Below are 26,278 nucleotides of genomic sequence, written 5' to 3' on the forward strand. Positions count from 1 at the left end.
CTTGACCACTGAGCCGAGTGCCCCCCACGTACGAGCAGTTCAGTGGTGTCTTCAGTGGGGCCTGCCGGTCTGCAATGAAGGCGTGAGCGGCCTCCTCCGCAGCAGACGGACAATCGCGTGGCCGTGCTGACCACCCTTGCCCTCTGCTTCCAGATGAGCGACTGTTACCGAGGGCTGGTGTTTGACAGCCTGGACACCCTCTTTGCTCGGAACGGGACTGCCGCCCTCCTCTGCCTGCTCAAGGCCATCGGCAACCGGGAGCACATCTACGTCATCAACATGGCCCAGGATTACATGGCCATGAAGGCCCAGGAAAAGGCCAAGAAGGAACAGGAAGGCAAGGCCAGTCCTCGCCACGCTGCCCTGCCCAAAGCCCCGAGGTCTCTCCTCTCAGCGGGGCCTCTGGCGTGTCCAGCGGTTTCCCTGATGAAATTAGTGAAACTCGCGCCTTCGCCACGTGCCCCCAGCCGAGGGACTCGGGCTTCGTATTCCTGCTCTGAGAGGAGGGGCTGCCCAGGGGAGCCTTTGCTCTTGGCTTTTCTAGCTTCAGAGGCCACCTGTATTCTTTGGCTTATGGCTCCTTCCTTGTGCCCGCTGACTTCTGCTTCCACTGTCCCGTGTCCCCCTGCTGCTTCTGTCACATCACCCTCTCAGACAAGACCCTTAAATTAATCACCACTGCCACGGAAGGTGACAGCGTCATGGGTTCCAAGGATTAAGACGTGGGCGTCTTTGGGGGCCGTTGTTCAGTCGATCACAAGCGGAGCCCACGTTGCGAACGGTGATGATTGAAGGAAATCCCGCCGGGGACTGGGAGTGCCGGCTCCTTCCCCGGGTGTCGCTCCCTGTCCCAGTCCCTCGGCCTGCACTGACGGAGCGCTAAGCTGCCCAGGGGCTCTGCCTCACCTTCTCGTCTCTTCTCCCCGTACAGAGCACAGACGCAGGGAAGCTCTTCAGAAAGAGAAGGAACGTCTCCAGAACATGGATGAAGAGGAGTATGACGCCTTGACGGAGGAGGAGAAAATCACGTTTGACCGAGAGGTTCAGCGGGCGCTCCAGGAGAGGAAGAAGAGGTGGGAGGCAAGGGGACCCGGGGTGGAAGCCATCCCCGCGGGAGCGGCTCGCTTGGGAGGCAACGGGGCATGGCACGTCCTCAGCCCCAGGCTGTCTTCCTGGAAGGCAGCAGCAGCCCCAGACAACCCAGGACATGACCTGCTGAGAGCGGGAAGACCAGGAAGACATGCTAGGCCCACCCCGGGGAGCTCAGCCTTTCCTCTCTATTCTCTCTGCAGGGCAATGTCAGGGCTGGCGCTGGGGGGAGGGACTTCTGTGCAGTCCCAGGGTCACCCTGGTGAGTGTACCCTGGCTTATCATTCTCTGTGCCTGCATGTCCAAATGCAAATGTGATGTGCAAAGATCAGCGATGGCTTCTTTGTATCACACACACACACACACACTCACCCTACCATGAAGTGTGATGATTGGCTTCCATAGGCAGAGAGCGTCAGCAACGGGGAATGACTAGGGATTCCTGGAGATGGAAATAGGCAGCTTAGGTATTTTCAGAAGTTCCATCTACTTGCTTGTACTCGGTGCCTGGCCTTGGGGGCCTCTCCACTGTTAGCAACAGAGACAGGCCCAGCTGAATGCACAGCACCCAGGGAGGGAAGAGGTCAGCGGAGTGGAAGGTGGCCTTCAGCCCCAGCACCAGGCCTCCACGCTGGTCATGGTAGGGACTGCTTTAAACAACCCCGTGTCTGGATGTCCGTGTGACAGCAGGGGAGGCTGGGCTTCACCCGTGCTAATACCACAGCAAACTCTCTAAGTTGCTTTTTTAAAGTTGTGACCGCGAAGCTTATTTTCAGCACTTGATTAGCCTTCCCTTGAAAGAAGATTGAACTAGAAATACAGATTAATTGAAAATTCCTCCTAGTTTAGTTCATCGATCAAGAATTTTGTAGGCTTTTCTTTTTCTCCTTTTCTTCTCTGCCTTCCTTCCTGTCTTCCTTCCTTCCTTTCTCCTCCCCTCCCCCCTTCACCCAGGACAGTTTCTTTGTTTGCCCCTGAAAGCTGTGCCCAGTGCCCCACCACCTGGAATCCCCAGCGGGGCAGGGGCTCAACTGCCCTCTCTGCCTGCTTTGGCCAAGGGAGCTGGAGAGGCTGGCCAAGGAGATGCACAGGAAGAAGCTCCAGCAGGAGCTCGAGCGCCAGAAGGAGGAAGAGGAGCTGAAACGGAGGTTCAAGAAACCCAAGCAGGGGCCAGTAAAGGAGGAGGCCGCCGCAAAGAAACCTCAAGCTGCGAACAAGCAGGTAGCGTCCCTCGCCTGCCCTCCCCGCCGCAACCAGCCGTCAACCCAGCACACATCCCCTCCAGGACATCCACCTAACCCTGTTTGGATTCTTGCAGGGGGCCCAGAATAGGAGGAAGGGGCCCGTCACTGGCTGGCGCTGTGCTGTGCCGAACATAACCACCCCACAGCAGCCTCCCGCCCCGCCGTGAGGTTCCGTTATGAGGTTCAGTTATGTCTGACCACAGCCCTTGCTCTTTGCACTGCTTTCTGCATGGTGTTAACTAGGCTAACGTTTGCCTCCAGAAAGTCAGGAAGACCATGGAACCCACGAGTCCCATTCAGACTGCAGCCTGGTCAGCAGTCGAGGGAGATGCTCCGGCATGAGCTTGTCCTTGCTCAGCAGTCGCATCGCTGCCCACTGTGACACGGGACGGGCAGCATGGCTGCAGCAGGCCCCAGGCTGGTGGGCATGGCGTGCAGTGCGACTGGCAGCGTGGACTGCAGCCCTTGCAGCGCTGTTCTGAGGAGGAGGCTGACGCCAGCCTCTCAGGTGTGGCACACGTTGGTCCACAGAGCTGAGTGACAGACACAATGACAGGGACTGAGTGGATTTAAGGGCAAAAGAACAGGTAGCAAGGGGTTCCAACTGGGGAGAGTCCTGAGCTAACGGAGCTGGGCACAGGTTGGGGATGTGTGAAGTCGTTCTCCCAGAGGGAGCCTGTGAGCTTTCAGGTGCAGAACAAAAGGAGGAACCTGGCGAGTCCCAGGGCCTGGTGCCTGCCTCTCCCAGCTGATTGTGTTAATGAAGCCAGGAGGTAGAATTGGAGCAACTGCATGTTTCAGCCATTGTTTTTGCAATTAACAAGGTCAATTTCTTCTTTAAAACAAGTTCAGAATCTTCTTTGAAGAAGTTATCTTCCAAACTTACTTTTAAACATTTATTTATTTATTTATTTATTTATTTATTTTTATTTTTATTTTTGAGAGAGAGAGAGAGAAAACTGCCTTCCACTCAGCCAGGGCTGGGCCATGCCAAAACTGGGAGCCAGGAACAGTCCAGGTCTCCCATTTGGAGGCAGGAATAGAGTGACATGAGCCATCACCACTGCTTCCAAGGGCCCACATTAACAGGAAGCTGGAACCAGGAGCTGGAGCCAGGAATTGAAACCAGGCATTCCAAATGCCTACCCCCAAACTTGCTTTTAAATGACAACATTTCACCATCATTAAAGTAAAAGCTACTTGTTACACAGTTAACCTTAAATTGTGCGCACTGCCTTCATCGGTGTCCAGGTAGAATTTGTTGGAACCACATGGGAACATGTAGATGTCCCCATTTTACTCTCAGCTCAGCTCAGATACAGGGCAAGTACCTTCGTATGCTCGGGCAGGATGGCAGGGGCCATATCACAGCCATCTGGTTGGGGACCAGTTTGTGTGTCATCTGAGCTTAGCTTATAACAACTAATCATATTCCCTGGGGAAATTTCTGGAGACTCTTCTTAGATTAATGCAGGTGCCTGGTCTGCAGTCCAGCTCCAGAGAAGCTGCTGGGACTTGACACATTCTCAGAAGTGAAAGAGTGCCAACAGGAGAGGGAAGGTCTGGAGGTGGGGAACCACCGGCCAGTACCTCTTCACCATTACCTCTCAGCTCGTTCACTCCTCTCCCTTTGGGCTTCCAGTCATGCACGCACTAGGCCTTTCTGCACACTTTCAAGCACAATTTCTTCTTTTTTTAAAGACTTATTTATTTATATTATTTGCAAGTCAGTTACGCAGAGAGAGAGGTCTTCCATGCACTGGTTCACTCCCCAGAGAGTTGCAATGGCCAGAGCTATGCCGATCTGAAGCCAGGAGCCAGGAGCTTCCTCCGGGTCTCCCATGTGGCAGGGGCCTGAGGACTTAGGCCATCTTCTGCTGTTTCCCCAGGCCATAGCAGAGAGCTGGATCAGAAGTGGAGCAGCCAGGTCTTGAACCAGCACCCATATGGGATGCCAGTGCTTCAGGCCAGGGTGTTAACCTGCTGTGCTACAGCGCCAGTCCCTCAAGCACAATTTCATTTGTCTCCTAGGCTCTGCATACTTTTGTCTCCCCCTGCTTCACCCTGGATATTTCCTTCTGGCATATCGTCTAGTTGGCTGTATTTCTTTGTGAGGACTAAGCTGCTGCTTAAACCCGCCTAATGTTCTTGTTGTGTTAGAAAGCCATGGGGCCGGCATTGTGGCATAGTGGGTAAAGCTGCCGCCTATGACACCAGTATCCCATGTGTGTGCCAGTTCAAGTCCTGGCTACTCCCCTTCCGATCCAGCTCCCTGCTAACCTGCCTGGGAAAAGCAGCAGAAGATGGCCTAAGTCCTCGGGCCCCTGCCACCCACGTGGGAGACCCAGAAGAAGCTCCTGGATTTGGCCTGGTCCAGCCCCAGCCATTGAGGCCATTTGGGGAATGAACCATTGGATGAAAGATTTTCTCTCTATTTCTCCCTCTCTCTCCATGACTCTGACTTTCAAATAAATAAATAAATCTTAAGGAAGGAAAGAAAGAAGGAAGGAGACAGAAAGGAGGGAGGGAGGGAGGGAGGGAGGGAGGGAGGGAGGGAGGGAGGAAGGAAGGAAGGAAGGAAGGAAGAAAGAAGGGAGGGGGGAGAGAGGGAAGGAAATTATTTTCTTACTGTTTCTAGTTCTCTTCCAAATCCTCAGTCTTGGCTTTTAATTCCCCCAGAACATTAAACACATTACTTTTTTTTTAAACTTTTATTTAATGAATATAAATTTCCAAAGTACAGCTTATGGATTACAGTGGCTTTCCCCCCACCAAACTTCCCTCCCACCCGCAACCCTCCCCTCTCCCACTCCCTCTCCCCTTCCATTCACATCAAGATTCATTTTCAATTCTCTTTATATACAGAAGATCAGTTCAGTATATATTAAGTAAAGATTTCAACAGTTTGCTTCCACATAGTAACACAAAGTGAAAAGTACTGTTGGAGTACTAGTTATAGCATTAAATCACAATGTACAGCACATTAAGGACAGAGATCCCACATGATATTTTTTAAAAATTGATTAATTTTCTATGCAATTTTCAATTTAAAACCAATAAACACATTACTTTAAAGTCCTTATCTGACTGCACTGATACATGGAGTCCCTGTCAGTCTGTCCTACCGTCAGTCTTTCGCCCTTGATTTAAGCTCACGTGCTCTTGTCTCTTTGGGTGCCAAGTTCTTTTTATTGAGGGCCAGATACTGGAAGCAGGTACAGAAGCCTCGAGTTTGCTGACCTTCCCCTGTCGATCCTTCAGAATAGCAGCTCTGAACCGGGAGTGCACAAAATGCAGGGCCCCAGGCCCCAGGCAGATCTCCCACAGGGAGGAACCTACAGGGCGGATGCTGGGTGAAAAGTGCCCAGAGAGGCTCTCGGACACAGCGTGCGTGTGCACAGAGAGCCCTGGGAGCTGTGAGGCCTCTGGAACCACACGTCCCTTTGCCGTATGCAATTTATGTCTCCTTCTAAGCTTCCTTCTCCCTGAAGCACCCTGAGCGTGTCTTACCTTCCAGGTTCTCACATCCGCCAAAGCAGATATCAAGATGGATTCCCTCGAAAGGAAAGTGTCTGTCAGGGAGCAAGCGGCAGCTGAGAAGGAAGAACCGAGCAAGAAGAAGAAAACGGCGGCGGACGGCAGCACGCTCGGGTTTCCTGTCGTCCAGGAGCAGGAGGACAGCGAGGGGGACTTCCCCAAGGACACCGACAAGCAGCTGGCCCAGAAGTTCAAGGTCTACGAGTTGAGCCTGAAGGACATCCAGAACATCCTTGCGTCCTGGGACCGGAAGCAAGGCATCCCACTGCATCACGCATGGCTGGAGGAGGCGCCCCACGAGCCCGACGACCAGCGCCAGGTGCCCTCGGGCGGGCGCCGGGGCCGCAAGGAGCGGGAGCGGGAGCGCCTGGAGAAGGAGCGAGCGGAGAAGGAGCGCCAGGAGCGGGAGCGGGCCGAGCGGGAGCGCCTGGAGAAGCTGCGGGCCCTGGAGGACCGCAGCAACGGCGAGGGAGACGGGGAGGAAGAGCGCGAGGGCAAGAAGGACCTGGGCGTGCCCTTCATCCACATCCAGGTCCTGGACGCCGAGGGCTCCAGCTGGAAGCAGGCGCTGGACAGTGACAAGCTTCCCAAAGGCGACCAGGTGCGGGCTCGTGGCTGGGGTGGGAAAGAAACAAGCCAGGTAGCAGGTGCCGTGCTGATCATCAGGAAAGCGTTTCTACTGAGAAATCCATGACCCCTGGATTCCACTCACCCCTCACGCCCACCCCTAGTGACTAAAGGGCCCTTCTCCTGTGTGGCAAAAGAAAATCCATAGAAACTGCCTCCAATCTCGATTATTCCATCTCACCTCATAAAAAGCTGCTGGTGCTATTGGTTTTTAGTACTGGTGTTAAGAGATGGCAAGGCAGAAGTGCTCAGGGGCGAAGCAAGAAACCCACACACTCCAAAGTCTTCTTCCACAAGCCTCCCACAGAGACAGAAATCCTCCCGTCACGTCTGGCAGTGGCGTGGAGGGGAGTTCACGGCCCGATTGCACGGTCAGTTAAGCAATCCATGTTAAACTGTGGGAAAGGCCGACGAGAGAGGTGCCGGAAGCACACAGCCCATAGCCAGAGCCCCCACCTGGATCCAGAGCGCGCTACTCTGGAAAGATCCGCAGAGCCGTGTCACACATCCCTCATGCCCCTTCCCTGAAACACGCCCATCGCAGTGGCCTGGCCCAAGAATGCGGGGACAGAGGCGCCAGGGAGGGAGGGAGCCACCTGTGCTCCCTCGGGGAGGCAGCTGGCCTTCGCCCACCCTCTGCACAGGAAACTGACCACAGGCCTTTCCCTCAGATCCTCGAGATCCTGGGCCTGGGCTCCTGTGGGCCACCCATCCCGCCCCCCACCTTATTCTCAGTGGTCTCCTACCCGGTGAAGCGGCTGTCGCCAGCCACGACGGACATCATGAAGCACTTCGTGTTTGTGACCCCACCCTCTGATGATCTGTCCCTGCTGGACGAGAAAAAAGAAGTAGAGGCAGAAGCAGAGCTTTTAACGGCCGCCATCACCCTGAAGGTAAGGGCCAGCAGCGGGTCCCTAGCACCCGGCGGACTGCAGGCGGCAGGGGCAGAAGTTCCCCTCCACGTGGCCAGCAGGTTGAGTCTGGTGTTTTCCTTCGAGTCCCCGGCTGGGAACCCTGCACTTTCTCTGGGTTCATTCATCACCTGCCGGGAGAGAAATGTAAGTGAGGGCTTCTCCCCTTCCAGCCTTTCTAGACCCGGAGGGAGGGTTTAGGGAAGCTGTCAAATGACCCTGAAGTTCACCGGCAAGGAAGAATAAGCAAGATGAGCTCTTTTTTCAAAAAAAAAAAAAAGATTGATTTATTTATCTGAAAGTCAGATTTACACAGAGAGAAGGAGAGGCAGAGAGAGAGAGGTCTTCCATCCACTGGTTCACTCCCTAGTTGGCCACAACGGCCAGAGCTTTGCTAATCCAAAGCCAGGAGCCAGGAGATTCTTCCGGGTCTCCCACGTGTGTGCAGGGGCCTGAGGACTTGGGCCATCTTCTGCTGCTTTCCTAGGCCATAGCAGAGAGCTGGATTGGAAGTGGAGCAGCCAGGACTCAAACTGGTACCTATATGGGATACCGGCACTGCAGGCAGCAGCTTTGCTCATTACGCCATAGCACCAGCCCTACGAGCTCTTTTTTTATTTTTTGTTTTATCCAACTTTATTGATTTTTTTCCAAGGTATCATTGTCACTTTATTTTTTTTTAACTTTTATTTAGTAAATATAAATTTCCAAAGTACAGTTTATGGATTACAATGGCTTTCCCCCCCATAACTTCCCTCCCATTCGCACCCCTCCCATCTCCCGCTCCCTCTCCCATTCCATTCACATCAAGATTCATTTTCAATTATCTTTATATACAGAAGATCGATTTAGTATATACTAAGTAAAGATTTCATCAGTTTGCACCCACACAGACACACAAAGTGTAAAATACTGTTTCAGTACTAGTTATAGCATTACTTCACATTGGACAACACATTAAGGACAGATCCCACATGAGGAGTAAGTACACAGTGACTCCTGTTGTTGACTTAACAATTTGACACTCTTGTTTATGGCGTCAGTAATCGCCCTAGGCTCTAGTCATGAGTTGCCAAGGCTATGGGAGCCTTTTGAGTTTGCCGACTTCGATCTTATTCAGACAGGGTCATAGTCAAAGTGGAAGTTCTCTCCTCCCTTCAGAGAAAGGTACCTCCTTCTTTGATGGCCCCGTTCTTTCCACTGGGATCTCACTCACAGAGATCTTTCATTTAGGTGGGTTTTTTTTTGTTTTGTTTTGTTTTGTTTTTTGCCAGAGTGTCTTGGCTTTCCATGGCTGAAATACTCTCATGGGCTCTTCAGCCAAATCTGAATGCCTTAAGGGCTGATTCTGAGGCCAGAGTGCTATTTAGGACATCTGCCATTCTATGAGTCTGCTGTGTATCCCACTTCCCATGTTGCATCGTTCTCTCCCTTTTTGATTCTGTCAGTTAGTATTAGCAGACACTAGTCTTGTTTGTGTGATCCCTTTGACTCTTAGACCTATCAGTGTGATCAGTTGTGTACTGAAATTGATCACTTGGACTAGTGAGATGGCATTGGTACATGCCACCTTGATGGGATTGTATTGGAATCCCCTGGCACATTTCTAACTCCACCATTTGGGGCAAGTCTGATTGAGCATGTCCCAAATTGTACATCTCCTCCCTCTCTTATTCCCACTCTTATATTTAACAGGGATCACTTTTCAGTTAAATTTAAACACCTAAGAATAATTGTGTGTCAATTACAGAGTTCAACCAATAGTACTAGAACAAAAATAATACTAAAAGGGATAAAGTATTAAATTGTACATCAACAGTCAGGACAAGGGCTGATCAAGTCACTGTTTCTCATAGTGTCCATTTCACTTCAACAGGTTTCCCCTTTGGTGACAAGCTCTTATATTAAAGATAGGAAAATGTATCCTGAGGCTAAGGTGATTCACACAGTGCATTAGATTATAAGAATCAACAGACACGAGTTAAGGGAACACACACCGCTAAAGAAAGAACATATTATTTGAAAAATTATGAATGGAAGATTGGATAAAGTCACTTTTTATTGCCTCACAATAGAATAAATAAATTCCAGCTGGAATAAAAATATGAATCAAAATTAAATCATGTAAAAATGGAAGAAAATATACATTTTATTTAATATATGGAAGAATATATACATTTGGAATATGGAAGAAAATATACAATTAATAGAATGAGTCACAGAGGAAAATAAATTTGACCAATAAAATGAAGTCGTGTGTATTTGAATTATAGAACTTTTTTTTATTCCTGGTAATAATGGTGGCCCCAAATTTAATGTCTCCACACTGCTTCCTAAAGAGCATACACATCAACAAAAAACAAGTAAAACCCAACCGCAGGCTTTGCCCACAGCATAACTAGGTGACCGAGACTCCTCTAGGCTACAGTTTACAAGTAGGCGGGAAGTCAGTGTTGGCAGGCAGCATCAGGAGACATCACAGGGAAAGTGAGCTCACTTTGAAACCTAAGATAAAATAGAGAAAAATCTACCATTGTCATCAGAAGCAGATAGTATACCAACCCCTTACTCTGAAAAGCTGCCCATTGGGAAGAGAAGTTAAGTAACATTTAACCTATCATTATCAGAGGAACACTAATTATTCTCCCCCAATTGATTAATTTCTAGTAGAATGGAAGCTTAAAATTACAGGGATAAAAATGAGAATCAGAAAATCAGTATTTTATTATTCCCAGTAACATAATTGATTAAGGATCATCAGTGGGTGCAAAAAAAAAGCAGAAGTTGAGTGGTCACTTGGGAACAAGACCCTCATAGCAGCCAGAACATGCACATGCAGGCAGTCGGTGGGTCCACTCAAGCCGCTGGGGCACGCTTGGCATCTGTAACCTTAGATCAGCCTGACAGTATTTGTCCCCTGTTGCGCTGGAGGATGGAGTTCATGGCATCACCTATGAATATAACCACACTTTTAAGTCACATTTTCAGTTTACAGGGAATAAAGAAATAAAGTAAATAACAATGTGAGAATAGACAGAAATATGTAGACGGTGGGATAATTTGGTAAGAACACAGATGCAGCCTCTCCAAGTGTAACTGGGGGAGGGTAGGATGGTCTAGATTAGAAGACACTAATGGATCAAAATAACAAAACACAACATAGGACCCTTGATGAGATGCTTATTTAAGAATGGTTATTAAAAGGCATGTCTGGGACAAATGGGAGAAACTTACTGTGGTCTGAGGGCTAGAATGATGTTGTGGGATTACTGCAGTTTTCCTAGGTGTGATGAGAACATTGTGGCAATGTAGGGGAATGGCCTTGCTCTGGAGAGATGAGCCTTTTATAGGCAGTCACCATCTGCAACTCAGTTTCAAATGGGGAACTGTTATCAGCTGTTGGAGCTGTTACTGTAACAGGCCTTCAACTTGAAAGTGTTCTAAAATGAACAGGTGGAAATGATAAACTGAAAGGCAGGGCCAGCACTGTGGCATTGTGGGTTAAGCTGCCGTCTGCAGTGCCAGCCTCCCATTTGTCCCGTATGTTCAAGTCCCGGCTGCTCTACTTCCAATCCAGCTCCCTGCTGATGGCCTAGGAAAGCAATGGAAAATGGCCCAAGTGCTTGGCCCCCTGCACCTACATGAGAGGCCCAGAAGAAGCTCCTGACTCCTGCCTTCAGACTGGCCCAATTCCAACCATTGTAGCCGTTTGGGGACTGAACCAGCAGATGGAAGATTCTCTTTCTTTCTCTCTCTCTCTTCCTCTCTCTCTCTCTCTCTCCCTATCCCTCTCTCCCTGTGACTCTTTCAAATAAATAAATAAATCTTTAAGAAAAACCTAAAAAGCAAAAAACAAGAGAGAAATTCAAGAACATCAAGATGCCACTAGAAAAATGGGAACTTGGTATTTAATATGGACGATTTGTTTGACTGCTTCTACTTCTTCTCACAAGAGTGAGAGGTTATTTTTTAAAGCATCAGTTCTAAGAGCAAGGAGAAAGTGAGAGGAGATGGTATTGAATGGGATAGCCCAAGAAAATGCTGGAAAGGAGGCAAGTGGACGTAGTAACTGACCTAGCAATGCCAAAGCTGCCAGAAGCCTAGCTGACCAGGGTAGGGTATTGCTGGGAGTTAAGTTTCTAGTTCTGCACGCTCCCTGTTAGCTTTGAGTTTGCTCTAGGATTTGGGTCCCATCTCAGGGACTAGGGCACTAAGGATAATGCTGGCCTTGTCACTAACAGGTGAGGATGTAACTCCAGGCACGTGCAGCACCCCAGCCTCCGACATGCTGTAGGCATCTTTGTCTTCGTTCATGCATACATAAGATAGGTCTTTAAGATCTCATGCTCCTTTTTAATCAAGGTGACAGAAGAGCAGACCGCCTCATCCAAGGGGGCCAGACAGAAGCTGAAAGAAAAAATAGAACAAAACCGTGAGCCTCAGAAGGACAAACGCCGCATGGCCTTCAACAGGAAAGGCCTTTCTGGGGGAGCCACGGGAGCCATCGCCCCCCTGTCAGACATCGAGCAGAACAACTTCAGTGAGCAGCACTCCCAGGAGAAATTCACCAGGTGAGCCTTGGAGCAAGCTGTGCCCAGGGGGCAGGCACGAGGATGCCGCTGTCCTGCCCACGTGGCCCCATGGCTGGCCGTGCCCAACCCCAGCACACAGGACTTCTCCTAAGCAGCTCTCCTGTCTTCTCGGCTGGAAGGAAGTGCTCTCACTTTAAAAGCTATGTGGTCATTTGCAGGCTGAATCACTTTCGCTGGATCGTGCCGGCCAATGGTGAGGTCACACTGCGAGTGCACTTCTATTCTAATGACACTGGGAACTTCGACCAAATGTTTAACTTTGAGATCCTCGGAACTCGCTGCCAGTACCAGCTGTACTGCCAGGGCGTGTGCACCTACCCACACATTTGCCAGGACCCGAAGTAAGTGTCCTTTATTTAGAAGAGGTTGACTGGGATGTTTCAGCGTCCCCCTCTCCCCCGACCCACGCCATGGTACTTTGGACGCGAGGGCTCTGAAATAATGATGTGGAACTGGGACAGCGTCCCAGACCCTCTTGCTGTATTGGGCTTCAGTGTCACACAGATGACATGATACCACGGAGCACCATCAGACTGAGATACACAGGAAGTAAGAGGGTGACAAGAAGCATAAAGCTAGTTTGCTCGTTTAATAATTAAGCAAATTTAAACTAATTTCATATTTATAATAGGACTTTTTGTCCTGTAGCATGAACCCAAATGTCCACCAAAAGGAACCGTTTAGCAGTTCTCACCATAAGGGTTCTATGGTGACATTAACTCAGAAGCTAATTTCTACCTGCCCTAGTTTTCTATAGTGATTCTAGCCAGTCACAGTAGAACAGAACCTCTAAGCAGCTCTGTTATCACTGTCTGCTCTAGAGGTGTCGGGGGTAGGGGCAAAAAACCTCAACCAAGTCTTCAAACTAAGAACCACTGTTTTGGACTCCTGCACATTTCACGGAGCAGGTGTGTTGGGGTCACGTAAACAGCACATGGTACCGTTGAACTTCCGTTGAGGCAGCCCACCCTCGTCTGCTTTCTCCCCTGTATTCAGGCTGGTGTTCCCTCAGTGTAAGAAAAACATGAAGATAAGCGAAGTCATCTTCAAGAAGTACATTGTTAGCATGGAGAGGTATTACTTCGGGCCCCTGCTTTGTGGAAAGTCAAGAGATAAGTAAGTACTGGGAGCAGATCCCATGCTCCTGGGTCAGGAGCCCTTACTAACCCTGCCTCAGTTCTCCAAACCATGGATCAGGACAAGCGGATTCTTGGGTCCTAAGTTTCTGCCAAGCACCCAGAGGAATAGTGCACCTTGGCGAGGACCAGGTTTCAGAGGGTGGAATCAAGAGTTCCCTTTGGGATCTGAGAAGTTCGAGGTACTTGGGAGATGCCACTACTAGCCAAATGTAGCAGGAACTGGGCTGTATGCTGTGGCTTCTCAGGGGACACCTGTCTTCAAATCAAGAAAAGCTGTGGGTGTGGATGGGGCCACCTCAGAGGAGGGCATGCAATAAGAAGGGAAAGGCCTAGGAAGGAGCCAAAGAAAAACTCCAGTGCACACAGGAGGAGAGGAGGAGCTAGCAAAGGAGACAATGAAGAGAGCTTCTCGGGAAAGGGCGGTGTCTTGGGGCCAGGAGAAGAGGTCCTACCTGTGCCAGGTGCTGCAGAAAGATGAAGGTGTTGACATCTACAGGACTCAACAATGTAGAGGCCACTGGGACCTTACCAAGACTCTTCCCGGGGCTGATGTTGCAGTGCAGTGAGTTAAGCCACTACATGGGCTGCTGGTGGCCCATGTCAGAGTGCCAGTTCACTTCCTGGCTGCTCCACTTCAAATCCAGCTCCCTGCTAATGCTCCTAGGAAAGCAGCAGATCATGACCCACAAACTTGGGTCCCTGGCAGGCAGGGAGTTGAGACAGAGAGAGAACCAACCTCTCCACCCTGTCTTCATTTAATCCAGCCTTCCCTGTGCTAGGTAGAGAGTGTTTGTTTTTGTGTTTCCTTGGTGGCCCTAGTGGCCCGTCTTTGTCCTCCACTCCCTTGTGACCCCCAGTTTATTTCCTGAGGTGCTGGTCTATGAAGCGAAGGTGAAGGTGAAGAAGCTTTGCTGGCGATGATGGAGAGGATCTTCAAGGCCCAGTAGAAAGGCTTGGGAGAGAGAAGTGGGAGTCAGGTTGACGGATTTGTACAGAGTGCAGTCCTGGGTGGGGCGGGGAGTCGGGGAAATGGCAGGTGTGTAGAGAGATGTGTGTTTGGGACAGCAAACACACATTGTTATTAACTGGGATGTGAGGCCTCATCTAGGAGGAAGGTGATTATGGTGGGCTAAAACAGGGTCCAGTACAACGAAGTATTACCCATTTATTCCTTTCAACCCTGCTGAGGCTCAGTGCCTTCATCTGCAAAGTGGAAAGACACCAGCACTGCCGTGTAGACAATCTGTAGACGTGCGTCCACGGAGCCAGGTGACACACCCGAAACCACGAGTGCCGTGCTGGGTGGTGGTGCTGATGAGTTAGACAGGAGGGCCACCACCCTTTGGCGGTCCCTCACACACAGAGTGCACCTCTCTGACTCCAGCATGGTCTCTGTCGTTCCCTCTCCTTCTGTCCTCTGTTATAGTCCATCCCCAGGGTTGTGAGGACTGTTTCTGACTTCCCAGTCTTTGCCATAATCTCCGATGATGTGCACCTTCACACCTGGTGCCTTCCCCTTTGCTTGTTTTCTGTTCAGTTGCCATTGCCAATACCCACAGTTCTGGACTCTCTGGACCTCTCCCTAAGGTACTAGGAATGGAAACAGCCTCATAATAGTGAGCAAAACCAAATGAGTCCATGTCAGAACAGCAATGTGCTGTGTAGATGTGGGAGAAAGGGGTACATTAGGACATCTGTAAGGTGGATGTGCGATAACAAGCTGAGCAGTCATCTCTCCTGGGGACGTAAGCACATAGAAGGATATGTCTGCATTTTTCCCAGTTAATAATAGCAACCAGCGTTCATTGGGCATTTGATATCTGCAGCCGTTCTAAGAGCTGCAGGCACACAGTCTTGCTAATGCTCAGCAGTCTCGAGATATTATCAACCGATGTTAGAGATGCAGAGGCCACAGCTAGGGATGGTCAACTCGCAGTATTCTCAGAGCCGAGTCTGCAGAGCTACAGGTCTTGTGTCCGTGGCTACCTTGCCGCTGCCTGCGTATAAATGGCCCTTTTAAATTGCCTTGGAGCTCACAGTCTGCGCTCCCTCCTGGAATTCTCATTCAGTCAAAACCACATCCCCATTTTTGTTCCTTTCCAGGTACAAGTCTTCCTTGTTCCCGGACAATGTGGAGACACTGACGATCCTCAACAATTCCCCGATGGTGGTGGAGGCATTCTTCTGTTTTCAGAACGACGTCAGAGCGAGCACCTACTTCCTGGAGCCTGTCAACATGATTCTGAAACCCAGCGAGAAGCAGGTACCGTCACCTGGAAGCAGGTACACCGGGCAGGCTTTCTCAGGGCGCCCGAGGCCGTGGCATCCTCGCCATAAATGTACTCTCTTCCATTAGATGCTAAACGTGTGGGCCTACCCTACCGCAGTGGGTACCTTTGAAGACAGCATTGTCTGCTGCATCAAGGAGAACCCCGAGCCCGCCATCTTCAAACTAAGCTGCCAGGGAATCCGCCCAGAACTAGAACTGGACCCCAGGCAGTTACATTTTGACCGGCTCTTGCTGCACAGGTGAGAGTTCTAGACTCCAGGACTACTATGGTGGCCAACTCATCCTGGTTTACTCTGGGTTTTACTGGTGTTTGACTCAGAGTCACATCCTGGGAAACTCCTTGTTCCTGAGAAGACCAGGATGGTTAGTCATCCCATTTAGTTCACAGGTTGCTAACTTGGGTTCAGTCGATGGACTTAAAATGAACTGGACCCCTCCAAGATCGACTGCCCAAGTGTGTGCATCTTAGCATTTTTCTCAGAAGAACTTGCTTTCTTCTGATTCTCAAAGTAGCCATTACCTGAAAAGATCACAATTTTTCTCTCTAGAAATTAGCATACAAAACTAGAACTTACATATCCATTCACTGGAATTACATAGAATCATTATTTACAAATATTATACATATTTTACATAGGAATTACATTATTTTACATACATTTCTGAGCTTCTGAGAGAGAATATCATTAGGATATGTATCAATGATAAAAATTGATTAGTGGAAGGTGTAACAATTGAAGTAACCAGAAGTGCTTTTTTTGGTCTCTGTGGTGAGATCCAAATTAGACACAACTATAGATGTCAAACAGGTGTAATCCAAAGTCTTGCCAAAGTCTTGTAACTTTGGGGCCATCACTTAACCTCCCTTAAAATTCAGTTTCTTTATAGGATACCTCAGATTAATAATATAAGCTCCATCTATTTTACATGTTAGATTAATAACCAAATAACAAAGCCAAGCAAGGACAATGTATAGTAGGAGAGATAAAGAGAAATCTTGAAAGCAACTAGAGGAATATGAGCTATATCTGACTTAACATCAGTAATGGAAGCCAGAAGACAAGGGAATGATATTGTCCATGTACTGGGAAAAAGTGTTATCAACCCAAAATTCTGTATCAAAAATATCTTTTAGAAATGAAACAAAACTAAGATAATTTATTGCCAGCATACCTGCATTACAAATATTCTTTTTTTAAGATTTATTTATTTATTTGAAAGAGTTACACAGAGAGAGAAGGAGTGGCAGAGAGAGAGAGAGAGAGAGAGGTCTTCCATCCACTGGTTCACTCCCCAGATGACCGCAACAGCCTGAGCTGCGCCAATCCGAAGCCAGGAGCCAGGTGCTTCTTCTGGGTCTCCCACACGGGTGCAGGGGCCCAAGAACTTGGGCCATCCTCCACTGCTTTCCCAGGCCATGGCAGAGAGCTGGATCAGAACTGGAGCAGCCAAGCCTCAAACCTGCGCCCATGTAGGTGCCCACTTAACCCGCTATGCCACAGCACTGGCCCCAAAAAATTCTAAAGGAAGGTCTTCAAGCTAAAGGAAGTGACATCAGAAATCCTAAATTCAGAGCTATAGGATATAATGGAGGGTATTGAAAATGTTAAATATGTGGCTTAATATAAAATATTTCATTTTGCCTTTCTTGATTTAATTTAAAAGATGATTGACTAAAGATATTAATATTGTGTTGTGGAATTTATAAGTTATATAGATAAATCTATGTGTATACTTGTGATAAATATCAACAATGCCTCATACAGTGAGTGGTAGAGTATAAAAGGAATTACTACAAATGCAAGAATCTTACATTTTATATGAAATGATAGAATATCAATTCTTTTTTTTAAGGATTTATTTTATTTATTTGAAAGAGTTACAGAGAGAGGTAGAAACAGAGAGAGAGGTCTTCCATCCACTGGTTCACTCCCCCACTAGCCACAATGGCCGGAGCTGCACCAATCCGAAGCCAGGAGCCAGGAGCTTCTTCCAGGTCTCCCACGGGGGTGCAGGGACTCAAGGACTTGGGCCATCTTCTATTGCTTTCCCAGGCCATAGTAGAGAGCTGGATCAGAAGAGGAGCAGCTGGGACTAGAACCGGCACCCAAACGGGATGCTGGTGCTCAGGCCAGGGCGTTAACCCACTGAGCCACAGTGCTAGCCCCTAGAACATCAATTCTAAAGTAGCCCCTAATAGATTATGGATGTATATTACAATCCATAGAGCAACTACTAAAATAAAAATAGTGCCATGCCATTAAGCTAACACAAAGGAATGTATTCCTAAACCAGACCCACACAAACAAGGTGTTTCCTAGTATCAAGATTTGCTAGCAGTTTCAACGATATAAAAACCGTAAGGTAGAGATGAAGGAGAAGGCACCTGGAACATCTTTCAGGATTATCCAGATTCTTCCTTTCCATATCAGGCCCAGATAAATAGCTTGGCCTCTAAGTGAGGTTTGTGTGTGACTTCACTCAGCAGGGAGAATTGGTTTTGAAACATATTTAGATTGTATTGCATTTTATTTATTTATCTATTTATAAGGCAAGAGAGATAGACACAGAGAGTGACAGTCAGAGCTCTCTCATCTGCTGGATTGCCACCTCAAAAATCTGGGAGTGGGCCAGGCCAAAGCTAGGAGCCAGGAACTCAACCCTTGGTCTCCCACTTGGTCTCCGTGAGCCATCACCTGCTGCTTCCCAGGGTGTGCATTAGCGGGAAGCTGGAATTGAGAGCAGGGCGAGGACTGAGACCCCAGCATTTCTGTGTGTGATGCAGGCATCCCCAGCAGTGTCTCAGTCTCTGTGGCATGTGCCTGCAGCTGTAGATTTTATATACAGGGCATCACCTGGGATCCATAAACCCACTCCCAGAAACCCAGACTCCATACAAGTTTATTTACATAAGAAATCCTGAATCAGGAACATCGGCTAACATCCTTCCAAGCAAGGATTTGTCTCTTAGGAAATACCATTGGTCTGTTTACTATCAGATCCAGTTAGCATGTTTACAAGGAGGTTAGACCAGGGTTCCTGCCTTCTTTTTCTGGGAGCATCTCCCCAGAATCAGGAAAGGAATGGATTACAAACCAGATGTAAAAACTCATTCACCCCAGAAACATAGCAAAAAAAAGAAAAGCCAACAAAGGAATTAAAACAATATTTAAGAATATTTGATTAAACTAAAGAAAGGCAGGAAAGAAGAAAGACATGAAAAAGGATAGGACCAAAAAATTCCAGGCAGAAGAGGGTTTTTTAAAGATTTATTGATTTATTTGAAAGGCAGAGTTACAGAGAGAGAGAAAGAGGCAGAGAGGGAGAGGTCTTCCATCTGCTGGTTCACTCCCCAGATGGCCACAAAAGCCAGAGCTGTGCCGATCTGAAGCCAGGAGCCAGGAGCTTCTTCTGGGTCTCCCACGTAGGTGCAGGGACCCAGGGACTTTGGCCATCTTCTTCTGCTTTCCCAGGCCATGGCAGAGATTGTATCAGAAGTGGAATGGCTGAGACTCTAACCAGCGCCCATATGGGATACCTGCACTGCAAGTGGCGGCTTTACCACTGCGCCACAGCGCCGGCCCCCATAACAGATTTTTAAGACAAAATATTACCAAAGATTAAAAAGAATGTATTTCATAATAGTGTAAGGGCCAATTCATAAGGAAGACATAATTATTTTTTTAAATATTTATTTGAAAGAGTTATGAAGAGAGGGAGAAAGAGGGAGAGAGAGAGAGAGAGAGAGAGAGAGAGAGAGAGAGAGAGATACTTCTATCTGCTGATTCAGTCTCCAGATGGCCGCAACGGCCAGAGCTACACCGATCCGAAGCCAGGAGCCAGGAGCTCCTTCCGGGTCTCACATGTGGGTGCAGGGATCCAAGGACTTGGGCCATCTTCTGCTGCTTTCCTAAGCCATAGCAGAGAGCTGGATGGGAAGAGGAGCAGCCGGGACTAGAACCGGTGCCCATATGTGATGCTGGCGCTTCAGGCCAGGGCTTTAACCCGCTGTGCCACAGCACCGGCCCCAAGAAGACATAATTATCAAAAATATTTATATCCCCATAACAGAGCTCCAAAATACATAAGGCAAATACCAATAAAACTAAAGAGACAACTAGATAAATTTGTAATCATGGTTGGAAATATTAATATTCATTTCTGAATGCTTACGAGTGATAAATGGATCTGAGCAACTGTCAACTACCTTGACCTAATTAAAATGTCAAACACACTAAGCAACTATAGAATCCATGCTTGTTTCAGGTGTACGTGGAGCGTTCACTATGGAGTGCTGAGCATCGTAAAGCATGTCTCATTAAATTTTATCTGCTTAGGGTAGGTGTTTAGCCTGGTACTTAAGGTGCCCGCATACTACATCAGAGTACCTGAGTTCAGTTCCTGGCTCCAGTTTCTGACTCCAGTTTCCTGCTGATTCAGACCCTGGGAGGCAACAGATATGTTCCAATTAATTGGATTCCTGACACCCACATGGGAAACCTGGATTGAGTTCCCAGCTCCCAGCTTTGTCCAGGCCTAGCCTCCAACCATTGCAGGCTTTTGGGGGCTAATCCAGTAGATGGGAACACTCTCTGTCTCTCCCTCTCAAATAAATACCTAAATTTTTAAATGTTACTTAATTAAGATTATACAAATTATATTTTCTGGCTACAATGCAAATTATAAAATTATTGAATTATAGATAGGTTTCTCAGTTTCAGAGAAGGGAGATTCAAATTTGAAAAGAGAGACTAGCCGGCGCCGCGGCTCACTAGGCTAATCCTCCGCCTTGCGGTGCCAGCACACCGGGTTCTAGTCCCGGTTGGGGCGCCGGATTATGTCCCAGTTGCTCCTCTTCCAGGCCAGCTCTCTGCTGTGGCCCAGGAGTGCAGTGGAGGATGGTCCAAGTGCTTGGGCCCTGCACCCCATGGGAGACCAGGAGAAGTACCTGGCTCCTGCCATCGGATCAGCGCGGTGTGCCGGCCGCAGCGCCCAGCTGCGGCGGCCATTGGAGGGTGAACCAACGGCAAAGGAAGACCTTTCTCTGTGTCTCTCTCTCTCACTGTCCACTCTGCCTGTCAAAAAATAAAAATAAATAAATAAATAAAAATTTTAAAAAAGAGAGACTAGAGTGTAGCATATAACATTGAGTTGGAGCTGGAGGTGTCAATATGAAGTCATTATTTTAATATTTAGCCATTTTTAATTAATGGACAGATACAGGATACACACATATTTCCCAGCTCTGTAAGCTAAGAGGACTTGGAGACAGTGAAACACCAGGAGCAGTAAGCACACCAGCATTCATATCTTGACTTCAAAACGTCATTCTCCACGTAAAAGAAACAAAGCACCACGTGAACGGCTCTTTCCAGAGCTGGGACAGGAAAATACAAGAAGCTCCAGATGAGCTGGACATTTTTGGTTTAGCCAGAAAGTAAAGTAGTATTTACAGAATCATGGAGACCTAGCACAAGGACACAGGTGCCAACCTGAAGGGCCTCCCACTGGCTCACGCTGGGACGAAATGACTGTCAAAATGAATGATGACTGATAATAAATGGATTGTAACCCATTAAATAAGACACCACTGGTGAATTATACTAATATAAATAAGTAAATGAATTAATGAGTACATGAAGGAGAATGAAATGCTCTTCCAGCCAATGGGATACAAAGTAACACATACAGAAGTATTGATTGAGTTAGATTATGATCAACAGGTGGTAAAACTAGTGCATGAATGTTTAACGAGGAATAAAGTATTTAGATAGTCTCAAAATTCCCCCGCAAGTTAGTTACTAATTATAACAGAAAAGATACTAAATCCACATGGAGAAATCTGTTAAGAAGCACAGTAAGCAAGTCATCAAGCCAACATCACTAATGTTGGAGCAAGCAGATATTGTGGAACTCCTGATACGATGCACTGAAAAGGATACAAGAGCAACTCCCCAGTATTCCTGCCAGCAGTGTGGATCCCAGATCTAGACACAGAGGAACAGCAGACAAACCCAGCTGAAGAAACCTCCTGAAAACTGGCTGCCATGTACTCTTCAAAATGCCAAGGCCAAGAAAGCACAGAGAATAGCAGAAGAAAGTTGTCAGATTAAAGGAGACTAAAGAGACAGGACAATTAAACAAAGTGCATGAGCCTGGGTTGAATCCTTGACTGGAAAAAGAACTATTTGGAGAGCTGGCATTGTGACATATCAGGTAAAGCCTATACCTGCGATGCCAGCAACCCACATGGGGGCTGGTTCAAGTCCCAGCTGCTGCACTTCCAATCCAGTGCCCTGATAATTTGCCTGGGAAAGCAATAGAAAATGGTCCAGGTGCTTGGGCTGCTGAACCCACACGGGAAACCCAAATGAAGCTCCTGGTTCCTAGCTCAGCCCTGGCAGTTTCAGCCATCTGGGGAGTGAACCAATGGACGGAAGATAGCTTGCTTGCTCTCTCTCTCACTCTCTCTCTCCTTCTCTCTGTATTTCTGACTTTCAAATAAATCTTGAAAAAAAAAAAGTTGGAACAATGTTGAAATGTGAATATGAATTAAATAATAGTATCATCTCAGTGTTAAATTCCCTGCATTTAATAAGCATTCTTTTCCTTGGGAAATATGCACTGAAATTTTTAAAGGTACGGAAGCACAATATCTCCAATTGAATTTCAAAAGGTTGAGCCAGAGTCCAGCTCCAGCAGGTCCAGGGGTTCCCAAAAGTGTGGGGGCGCGTCGGCATAGGGAGGAATGAGAAACGCTCACAGCATGGCTGAGGGCATGGCTCCGATGAGAGAGTACCAGACTTTATTTTTATACCCTAAGTTACATCGCTGTTCATTTTTCACATTCTTTGCTGTTCTCATAAATTCTGCAAATGTCCACTCATTAGTGATCCTTACAGAGTTAATGAGTCTTCCTTATGATAACAAAGTCTGTTTCCCATCCGCTTTAAACCATTGACCTTGTATTACATGTAACCCCTCCCTAATCCTGATTTCCATAGCCATGTAAAAATTTCTTTGATTTTAAAGGTTTACTTGATATTTGAGGTACAATAGAACAGAGACTCAAAGTGATGCTAAATTATACAATAATCGATTACAAAAAACAGTGGTTATTTTGCAAAGAATTGGCACATCTACTTACAACAATTGATTACAAAGATTGGAACATCTACCTTTTAGTTTAACTCTGCTAGTAACCACTAACACCCTGCTCAAACAAACCCATTCATTATGCATGTCCTTTCCATAACCCTTCACAACTGTTTAATTTTAGTAACTCATTTAAGATGCACTCCCTGATTTTGATAATTACTTTATGTTCTTTCCACCAGGCCACACAAACTAAGGTATTTACCACTGTTTGTATTTCTCTCAGCCACTTAAATTGCTAATTCTCATTTACAAGTCATTAGTCTATGATAAGACATACTCTCAAGTGGATTATAGCAGGAGACTGATGACCTTCCCCAAGGTCCCTCTTATCCCTGAATCGGGTCTGACTGCATACCATGTGCCCTACAGTTTGGAGTTCCCTCTAGGCTTTTATTGCAGATAGCTGAAGCATCAGCAGGGGTTGGATTACTCTAGGAGGATCTAGTCCATCAAGCAGCTCAACTGTCAGTGGTCATTTTGAGCAGAGGTCGTCTCTCACAGATTTCCAAGAACACACTGATCATCAGTGAGATCCCCGGGAAACTCCGGGTTTTTGCATCAGTAAATCTAAAACCACTGCAGCTTGTCCTTCTCACGCCCTGCGGAGACAGACCTGCTGTGACCCTGTCAGACAGCCAAAGATGCCTTGGCCTCTTCAGGTTCTGGGGGAAAATGCTGTGGATGGGGACAGGAATGTACAAAGCAAAGCAGGCAAACGTAAGCACTGGCAAATCTGGAGAAAGAACAGGGTTCTTCAAGAGGCTTCCATAGCCTTGGCAGCTCACGACAAGAGCCGCGGGTGATCACTGACGTCATAAACAAGAGTGTCAGTTGTTAAATCAACAACGGGAGTCACTGCGCACTTATTCCCCATCTAGGATTTCTGTCCTTAATGTGTTGTACTATGAGAATTAACAGTAAAACTAGTATTCAAACAGGTGGTTATGGGGGAAAACCCGCTATAATCCAAAAGTTGTACTTTCGAAATTTATATTTATTAAATAAAAATTTTCTAAAAAAGAATAGAGTTCTTGCAGCTTTGCTCTAAGTTTTTATGTTGCATCGTTCACTTTGGGATAATTTAGGCTAAATTATGTGTGAAAAGAATTAAGATTCATAAAAATTAGCCCAGCCCCCTTAAACCAACGGATCTAAAGAAAACAGAGAAAAGAAGGGTTAATAAGTTTGTGAACACCCACACGTGAAAGAGGAACTGTGATTCTAAAACTGACCATTTCTTTTGGTCTCTGCAGAAAAGAGTCCAAGGTGGTGCTTCTCCGCAACACCATGCCCCTGCCTGTGGCCTGGCGGATCACCAGCCTGGAGCACCTGGGCGAGGACTTCACCGTGTCCATGACGCAAGGCATCATCCCGCCCAGGGCGGAGTATGGCCTGCACGTGTACTTCCAGCCTTCCAAACCTGTCAACATCAAGAAGGCCATCCGGCTGGAGGTGAGGCTTCACACAGCCACACGCTCTGTCACACGCATGTGTGCACACTGAGCTCACGTGCACGCATGCACACACATACACACAGCCAGGTCTGCTTGTTATGTGCTCCCATTTGATCCCTGTTTGAAATCCATCAGCCATATCCCAGTGTCAAGAACAGCACTCAGTATGGAATGATTGTATGATGTTCCTAAACCTAGGTAAGCATTGACTCCTGATTTCACACCCTGAACTCAGTCACCTGTAAGACTCCCATCTTATTAAATGCCACCCTCCCTCCAACCCCACTGCTCCCATTAGACAGTTGGGAGTTGCTTTTCCCCGACAGCCGCCCCTCCAGGCTTTACTGGTTCTAGGTCCCAGTGTGCCTCCTTCCCATCGACTGCTCCTTCTACACTGCCACCACCACCCTGCTCAGGCAGCCTGTGGCAGCTCTCGGCTGGACGTCTGCAGAGGCTTCCCAGCTGCCACCCCTCTTCCCCTCTCCTCAAGAGTCCCAGCGAGGTCTGGTTACCCTCTCCTGATGCACCTTGCTAGATGCCCACCACAGTCAGAGTCAAGCACAGGGTCCTCCCTGGCCTCCAGCCCTGCCTGCCTCAGCCAGGAGCTTCGCCCAGGCCATCTTCCCCTGCTTTCCCAGATGCAATAGCAGGGAGCTGGATAGAAGTGGAGCAGGCAGGTCTCAAACCAGCACCCATACGGGATGCCAGTGTCACAGGCAAAGGCTTAACCTGCTATACCACAATGCTAGCCCCCAGTTAATTCTGATTTTGAGAAAAGACCCCATAGGGCTGGCGCTGTGGTATAGTGGCTAAAGCTGCCGCCTGCACTGCCAGCATCCAGCTGCTCCACTTCAATCCAGCTCTCTGCTGTGGCCTGGGAAAGCAGTAGAAGATGGCCCAGGTCCTTGGGCCCCTGCACCCACGTGGGAGACTCAGAAGAAGCTCCTGGCTCCTTGCTTTGGATCAATGCAGCTCAGGCTGTTAGCCATTTGGGGAGTGAACCAGCAGATCAAAGACCTTTCCCTCTGTCTCTCCCTCTCTCTCTCTCTCTGTTACTCTGTCTCTCAAGTAAATAAGTAAAATCTTTTTTAAAAAAGGTTAATGGAAAAAATGGAATTAAAAGGTTTATTTTTAAAAGAATGTAGCAACAATCATGGAAATAATTGAAAAGGACAAGGCAGGGCTGCTGTTTGTTGTCCCCAATCCAACATTGTCTACACCAGCATTCCCCAGAGGGAGTTTTGGGGGGCAATCATTCTACCAGTGCTCAGTGAAAGTAAACAACCTATGGTAGACCACGCTGCTAAAACACTCCCTACCGGAACCTCCTGTGACTCCCACGCATGTTCCGTGGGTCAGGCCTCTCGGGTCTCTCCCTGGCTGAGGACCTCTCTCACCCTCCCAGGTTCTAGACGCAGAAAACCTTGTTGGTGTCGTTCAGATTGAAAACATCCTGATCTTCGCCGAATCGTATGACATCGCCTTGGACATCACCTTCCCCCGAGGTCTGTCGAGCCCTTGGAGGAAGAGGGACTGAGAAGTTGTCTCATTTTGTGCACTTGACTTCTGTGCAGAAGGAGGCTGGTGGGCTGTTAGCACTGGAGAGGGGCTGGTGGGGGAGAGGGCAGTTGCAATCGGTAGTAAGGCAAGCCCCACGTTGGGCTGAGCCAGAATTACCACAGATTGTAATTTCTCCAGCTGGAGCAGCAAGAGGGCGGGCATCAGCAGGCAGCTTGCAGAGCCCTTCCCGAGCAGTCCCTTGGTAGTAAGCAGCTCGCCTCCTGCCCCGTCCAGTTTCCTATCGCTGCCCTTAACAGATTGCTAGGAGCTCTCTGCCTTACATCAGCACACTTACGGTCAGGTAGTTCTGCAGATCGCAAGTCTAAAATGAGTCTCGCTAGGCTGACATCGGAGCAACAGCAGGACTGTGTGCCTCTCTGGAAACTGAGGGGAGACCCCACTGCTTTCCCTTCCCAGCTCCTCAAGGCCTCCCACACTCCTTTGCTCCATCCACCTTCAGAGTCAGCAATGTGAGGCCACATCCTTCTTACACTGTCATCTCTCTGGGTTGCTCACTTCTGCCTCCTCTTCTGCTTCCAAGGCTCCCTGCAATACTTATGTCAGGCACACCTGGGTGGCCTGAGTTGGTCTCCCTGTTTTAAGCACAGATGAGTAGCAACCTTAATTCCATCTGCTACCCTAATTGTCCTTGCCTTGTAAGGTGGCTCACTCACACA

The 26,278-nt window shown here is 48.1% G+C and overlaps 1 protein-coding gene across 1 annotated transcript in view; it reads left to right on the top strand.

Annotated features, from left to right (window-relative positions):
- The window catches only part of HYDIN (HYDIN axonemal central pair apparatus protein), a 355,254-nt gene that overhangs the window by 254,429 nt on the left and 74,547 nt on the right, over window positions 1-26,278 (top strand). The window contains exons 44-55 of the mRNA XM_062176574.1: window positions 154-337; window positions 932-1,073; window positions 2,148-2,310; window positions 5,851-6,471; window positions 7,169-7,390; window positions 11,771-11,979; window positions 12,159-12,341; window positions 12,997-13,116; window positions 15,243-15,402; window positions 15,496-15,668; window positions 23,841-24,039; window positions 25,447-25,546. Coding sequence (XP_062032558.1) covers window positions 154-337; window positions 932-1,073; window positions 2,148-2,310; window positions 5,851-6,471; window positions 7,169-7,390; window positions 11,771-11,979; window positions 12,159-12,341; window positions 12,997-13,116; window positions 15,243-15,402; window positions 15,496-15,668; window positions 23,841-24,039; window positions 25,447-25,546 — 2,476 coding nt within the window. The remainder of the gene's footprint in view (window positions 1-153; window positions 338-931; window positions 1,074-2,147; window positions 2,311-5,850; window positions 6,472-7,168; window positions 7,391-11,770; window positions 11,980-12,158; window positions 12,342-12,996; window positions 13,117-15,242; window positions 15,403-15,495; window positions 15,669-23,840; window positions 24,040-25,446; window positions 25,547-26,278) is intronic.

This window comes from Lepus europaeus, chromosome 19, assembly GCF_033115175.1.
Source record: "Lepus europaeus isolate LE1 chromosome 19, mLepTim1.pri, whole genome shotgun sequence".
Lineage (NCBI taxonomy): Eukaryota > Metazoa > Chordata > Mammalia > Lagomorpha > Leporidae > Lepus > Lepus europaeus.